Source organism: Anopheles nili, chromosome 3 (assembly GCF_943737925.1).
Source record: "Anopheles nili chromosome 3, idAnoNiliSN_F5_01, whole genome shotgun sequence".
In the NCBI taxonomy this organism is placed as follows: Eukaryota; Metazoa; Arthropoda; class Insecta; order Diptera; family Culicidae; genus Anopheles; species Anopheles nili.
Window position 1 is genome coordinate 25,237,315 of NC_071292.1, and position 6,813 is coordinate 25,244,127.

At 50.2% G+C, this 6,813-nt stretch overlaps 2 protein-coding genes across 2 annotated transcripts; one reads left to right on the forward strand and one right to left on the reverse strand.

Annotated features, from left to right (window-relative positions):
• Positions 1-357: 357 nt before the first annotated feature.
• Positions 358-2,329, reverse strand: LOC128727173 (retinal dehydrogenase 2-like). The gene is made up of 3 exons (XM_053821051.1): positions 2,071-2,329; positions 1,212-1,992; positions 358-1,138 (listed from the first exon to the last, which is right to left on the reverse strand). Exons 1-3 carry the CDS (start codon positions 2,104-2,106, stop codon positions 486-488), a joined length of 1,470 nt encoding a protein of 489 aa, XP_053677026.1. The 5' UTR covers positions 2,107-2,329; the 3' UTR covers positions 358-485.
• Positions 2,330-4,078: 1,749 nt separating this feature from the next.
• On the forward strand, positions 4,079-5,798 carry LOC128727174 (trans-1,2-dihydrobenzene-1,2-diol dehydrogenase-like). Its single transcript, XM_053821052.1, has 3 exons — positions 4,079-4,419; positions 4,495-5,036; positions 5,389-5,798. Exons 1-3 carry the CDS (start codon positions 4,212-4,214, stop codon positions 5,656-5,658), a joined length of 1,020 nt encoding a protein of 339 aa, XP_053677027.1. The 5' UTR covers positions 4,079-4,211; the 3' UTR covers positions 5,659-5,798.
• The last annotated feature ends 1,015 nt before the right edge of the window (positions 5,799-6,813 follow it).

Below are 6,813 nucleotides of genomic sequence, written 5' to 3' on the forward strand. Positions count from 1 at the left end.
AAGCAATTGAATTCTCAATTTCCGCGAAGTTCATTGTAATCGCTACATAAAAGCGCGCACCCGCTTCCATCAGCTACAAGAGATCACGGATCTCGAAGGAACAGAGGGGCAAAATCCGAACAGCAAACAAACCGTCGTTCGATGGCGACCATCCGTCTTATCGGACCGCTTATCGAACAGCTGACGGTAGGGGCGTGTTTTCCTTCCACTCGGACTTCTTACCGCTGACCGGCGCGCCTGGAGATTTATCTCAATCGCGCACAGGTTACCGTTGTCGAAAAAGTTGACGTTGAGTTGTTTTGGGCTGTGATGCCCGCGTTCAGATAAGCAGCGAAAGGTTGCCAGGCAAAGGAAACATTATGTTACACAAAGATGAAGCTGTATTTGGTTCGAGGCTACAACAAAGCAAACTAAAACGCACAACGGAAGGAAACAATCGTGAATCGTGATAACGCCAACCCGGTCAACGGATGGGGGCCGTTTGGTTAAAACTTCGCCGGTAGCCGGACCGAGATGGCCTTCGTCTCCAGGTAGCCTTCCAGCGAGTCTTTGCCCAGCTCGCGTCCGATGCCGGACTGTTTGTAGCCACCAAACGGTGCCTGGTTCACGACGGCCAGGTAGGTGTTGACCCAAACCGAGCCAGCCTCAACCGAGTGGCTAAACATTAGCGCCTTGTTGATGTCGTTGGTGACGATTCCGGCCGCCAGTCCAAACGAGGTATTGTTCGCCCGCTCGATCGCTTCATCCAACGTACGGTACTTGATGATGCTCTGGACTGGGCCAAAGATTTCCTCCTTCGCGATCGTCATGTCGTCCGTCACGTTGGCAAAGATCGTCGGCTCAATGAAGTATCCTTCGGAACCGACGGGTTTGCCACCCGTCACCAACTTAGCACCCTCTTTCTGGCCGATCTCGATGTAACCAAGGATCTTCTTGTACTGCGTGTCATCGATCTGCGGTCCGTGGACGGTGCCCTCGGTGAATGGGTTACCGACCTTACGGTTCTTTGCCAGCTCGGTTGCCTTCTGCACGAACTGATCGTAAATGCTCTCATGCACGAAGGTACGCGTGGCTGCGATGCAACATTGGCCCTGGTTTTCGAAAACCGCCATGTACGCGATCATAGCCGCTTGATCAACTGTCAAAAAAGGGAACAGAAGCACGGTTAGGCGAAAGTTTTAGCAATAATAAAAGGCACTCCAAAAACCTACGGTTAGCATCCTCGCAGATGACCAGCGGACTCTTGCCACCGAGCTCGAGGGACACCTTCTTCAGGTTGCTCGCAGCAGCCGCTGCCATGATGATCTTGCCCACCTCAACCGAACCGGTAAAGGCCACCTTGCGGATCTCGGGATGCGAGCTGATAGCACCACCAGCTGTTGGGCCGTAACCCGGTACCACGTTGATCACACCATCCGGGAAACCAGCTTCCTTCGACAGCGCAGCCATGTACAGTGCGGTCAATGGGGTTTGTTCCGCCGGCTTCATCACGACGGTACAACCGGCAGCCAAAGCCGGACCCCATTTCCACGACAGCATCGACAGCGGGTAGTTCCACGGGATGATTTGGCCCACAACACCGACCGGTTCTTTGCGGGTGTACGAAAAATGCGGTCCATCCGAAGGCATCGTGTCACCCACGACCTTATCGGCCAGTCCGGCGTAGTACCGGAACGTCTTGATCGAACCCTGCACGTCATACATCGCGTTCGGGAAAGCCTTGCCATTGTCAAGCGACTCCAGCGAGGCCAGCACGTTCGCGTCGCGCTCCATCAGCGTGGACAGCTTCCAAAGCAGGGCACCGCGAGCGGACGCGTCCATCTGGCGCCAGGTGGACGTGCGTACGAAAGCGGCCTTTGCCGCCTTAACTGCCAAATCCACATCGGCTTTGTCACCCTCGGCAATATCGGCCAACTTCTTGCCCGTCGATGGGTTCACCGTTGGGAAGGTCTTTCCACTCACAGCATCAACGAACTGGTTGTTGATGAAAACCTGCAAACCGGGAGGAATCGATCAGTGGCACCATCTTTTTTTTTAATATCAATCATTTGAGTTCACCATCACACGAACCTTGGTGTATTTGATCTCTTGATTTGGATTAGCCATTGTGAAGAGAACGAAACGTCGTTGTTGGCACTGCGAACGGACACGCTGGAGACCGGTTGCTCAAGGTCAAACTGGAACTGTCTTACGGAACGAACCGACGCGATCGGTGGCTACGCGAAGAAGATGCAACAAACCGCGACCCGCGAGGTGTGGCATTCTGTTTTATATGCAATCGCCGGTTGGCTGGTGTGCGTGGCGCGTTCCATCGGTAGCGACGCACTCGGGAAGCTGGTAAAACAACCTAAACGAGAAGATAATGCCGGCCGGCAGTTGGGCATGCGTGAGCTCGCTGGGTTTGCCTTCTCGTGGTATGCGTACGATCGCTAATCATCAGCCTTGCGCTACAGTGCATTACTTGCGTTTTTGTTCGCCGTTTTCGAGACGTTTCGCGGCCGGTTCGTACGAGATTATTTTCTTTTTTAGGTATCTCAGCAAGCAACACGGTTCCGCAAATTAATTTGCTAGAATTTCAAATGTGTACAGTGGCTGGATGCTGGTGATCATGATCGTGGTGTGATCAATGTCGTTGTGGGTAACAAAAAGATCGGAATGTTTGCTTCTTGCCACTTATATGTCAGACTTCCGCGGGGGTTGTGATTAGCATCGAAAATTAGCTGCCTCGACATAACATCGACGACAACTGGTTTTTTAATTGCGTTGAATTCAGTGCACGTATCACAGTTGCTCGGTGCATGATTCAATGCACCTTCAAAGCTACAAGTACACAACAACAACAAAATGTCCAAAGTCACTATCAACAGCGCGAGCGATAAAACTGGTTGCAATAAAAGTAAAATGGTCTTTATCATATCATTTATAAGCCAGCACTCTTATCAGGATGGGGCCGAATTTTCCACCCATGTAGTTGTGATGTTTGTGTCCGTGATCATCGCTTTTTTTTGGGCCGTTGGATGTTACACTGTGTGCTATGGTACTATGGTGAATTTAATCGCCTTAAGTGCATTCGTTTACCCGTTGCCGGGCATTTTATCACACCACCAGAGCCACTGAACGAGCTCTATTTCATTTACTCGTCGATCACACAAAGGAATGATGGAAGAGAACGTTAATACCCGCCCTTTAGAACAAAACATTGGAACACTCGCTTAAACGCCAATATTTATTCATCATTTTAATAACCTTCTGGTGTGCTTGCTCATACAAGAACACGAGAATACTAGTTCGGATTTTCAATTTCAATTATGAATGGAGGCGCAATTTTGTGCACATTAACATTACCCCCTCACGATGCCTACACGCTGTATGAGCTCGATATTCATGCTACCATCCGGTGGCGGGAGCGAATAAAACCAGAAAGAAAAAAAAACAAACAAACAAGTTCAAATGTTGTCCACTACTTGGCGCGCGCGCGAGTGAGTGTGCATGTGGGCCTGGCAAATATTGACGCCAGCAAACACGATGCACACCTACCGCTTGTTCAAACGCAAATTAGCGTGCAACTGCAACGCCTAGTCGATGTCAAACGTTGCCACTCCACCGCCTGAAGGTGAAACCCGTGTTTGCCGTCCAGAATGCGCCTGCATTTATTTCCGCCTGCTGATAACGCGACGGGTACACGGATAGCGGGATGCATTGGGTCAGGTTTTGAGCGTGAAAGGGTAGAATTGGTTCGATGGATTTTTTTTTGAATTTAAATAAACACCCACCCATTCGTTGGATAAAAAAAATTAAACAGAAAAGCAAATATGACCCAAAAAAAAACAAGGTGGATAGGACACTTTGCTACCGTTTAGGTGGTTAGTAAAAACAAAAATCCAAGCATTTATCACGTGTATCGATCACTGCACGTGCTCTCTAAAAATAGCGCCATCTTCGATCGCAACAAGCGCGAAAGCGTGCAAAAACAAGCAGTCACCAGTGTACGCTCTGACATTTTGCCCCACTGTCGTTGTTTATTCTCAGCTATCTACGATCAATAGTGCTCACGCAAGTCATCGAACACCAGTGCCCGTGCGGGTGTCAGCCGACGGCCAGCTATATCTTGTGAAAAGACCCGTGTCAATCGTAGCGTAACGCTCATCACACCGACAGCAACCACCGTAAAGTCGTCCTGAAAACCCCGAACCAAGCAACACCGTAGCAGCATGAGTTCGCCTTTACGCTGGGGCATCGCGAGTGCCGGTAAGATTTCGCACGATTTCGCGAACGCTCTCGGAACGCTTCCGGCAACGGACCACCGGATGGTTGCCGTGGCCGCTCGGAAACAAGCGGACGCGGACAAGTTCGCTACCCAACACGCCATCGGAACGGCACACGAGGGTTACGAGGCACTGGCCAAGAACCCGGATGTCGGTAGGTAGCCATCAGACGGCCAACCGTTATTGACCACCCGATTCATGTGTCTTTTTCACCTTCCCACACCGGCAGATGTCGTTTACATCGGTGCGGTCAACAACGCGCACTACGAGCTCGGGTTGCTGATGTTGGACCATGGCAAGCACGTCCTGTGTGAGAAGCCACTGTGTATGAACGAGGCCCAATCGCGCCGGTTAGTGCAACGGGCAACCGAACGTGGTCGCTTTCTGATGGAAGCGATCTGGTCGCGCTTTTTCCCACACTACGGGCTGGTGCGGGAACGCATCGAGCGTGGGGCGTTGGGTGAGATCCGCGAGGTGGACGTTGAGTTTGGGTTCGTCCTGTCCGATGTCGATCGCTTGCGGCTGAAGAGTTTGGGCGGTGGAACCGTGCTGGATCTGGGCGTGTACACCATCCAGGTGTGTTTGTGGGCGTTTGGTGGCCAGGCACCGAACAAGGTGGTGGCGTCCGGTGAGATGAACGCTGAGGGTGTTGATGTGGAGGTAACGGCTGAGCTGCATTTTCCCGGAGGCGGTATTGGGCGGATGAAAACGAGCGCTTTGCGTCAGCTGAGAAACACCGCCATCGTGAAGGGCAGCAAGGCGAGCATGACGGTAAGCAGTGCGCGTGTAATATTCATCAGCTTGGGGTTGATCCGGTTCCTGGGTGGTTATCGGGTGTCCATCTTGGTAGATGAGTGATGCACTTCAGGTGCATCACTCGGTGTGCTGAGTTATTCCGGTTAGGTCAACTTTCGACGAGTGGGAAGAAACTGGCTGCTTTGCGAGCTGCTTGAATTACAGCTGACGATGATTGCATTTGAAGCTCATTTTCCGACGCGACAATTGGGTAGAATTCGATTTTTCCACCCCCCCCCGGCAATCGGACTTAACGGGAATCAATCCCCCGGGGATGCGTGGATGATGCCATCAGCGAAAGTAATCCTTTAATCCCATTCCGGCACAGCTGCACGATTTCTGGTGCCCACTGAAGCTGACCGACACGGATGGATCGGTGCGGGAGGACACTCTGCCGGTGGCTCGGTGCCCGTTCAACTTCCAGAATAGCTGCGGTTTGCGGTACGAGGCGGAAGAGGTGCGCCAGTGCATCGCCGCTGGTCGGTTGCAGTCGGCGTCGGTGACGCACGAGGATAGCTTGCTCATCGCCCGGATTCAGGACGAAATTCGGAAGCAAGTCGGCGTTGTCTTCCCGCAGGATGCCCAATTCGCTTCGTAATGATTGGTGAGCGGGATGATTGAATCAGCCCTTCGTGCGCTGGTGCAAAATAGGAAGGAAATGCTAACGCGTTGATTTCTACGGCATGCGATGGGTGTAAAAGTGAATGGACGAATTTAAATTAAAGCAGTTGCAAATGATGTCCTTTGTACTTATTCTAGAATCTATTTCTTTGAGCGGCCGAATAAGAAATATATCTTTTCACTGGAGAAAAAGGAGTAAATGAGTTGGTTTTGATTATTATTGATGGCAATAATGAAGGTATTTTATCGCTCCCTGTATAATTTGGCTTTATCTTAGTACTGTCAATATGAAATGTTGTTTATATATCAGAGAAAAATGATCAGTAGCGTTAATCAATGCGTTAAATACAATACTACCTATATTTCTGTTATATGTGCATTATGCTTTTACACCTACGTACGTCTGCATATATATAATTTTTAAAAATAACTCATCATTGTCGAATTCATGGACGTGTATGTGAATACGTGACATTATTTTCACGCCACAGTGTACCGTGACGAAAAATAATCACTTAATTTTATCCGCGTCCCTTTAGGCGCCATGAACGTGGAATAAATAAGTTAAACCGCGTTAAAAAGCGCATCCACCCCCACACAGCGAGCTCAAACGAACCACCGCACCATGGTGTTGGGATTAATTTGAGCCGCCCGTTAATAGTGCATTCTCAGTCAACATGGCGTTGGTCCGTTGCCATGGTGATATCGTCATATTAATTTGCACGGTTCTTTTTGTTCTCATTTTTTTGTCGTTGGTTTGATTCCATCTGTCAACGAGCGCACACCGGGAACGGCATATTAAATTCGTCACCATCGCGACGGTAGATAATTATATTGCGCGAAATTCGCGGTATCCTTTTGTTGCCTGGGGGCTGTTTTTCGTTTGCCAATCATTTCAAGCACAATGGCGTGAGCTTTCACATTTGAACCTGCGACGAAATGCGTGGTTCTCGTGTCACTTTTTTTCCGCATTCCAGGAGATATTATTCGCACAACTACGTTACTGCGAGCTAACTTTCGCAGCCTGATTTATGTAAGCCCCTTTACGCCACTGTCACGCTGATGGGGGGGCGATTGTTCACTCGCGCACTTTACCGCCTTCGCCGCTGGCTAACAGCAATCTCTTGTCCGG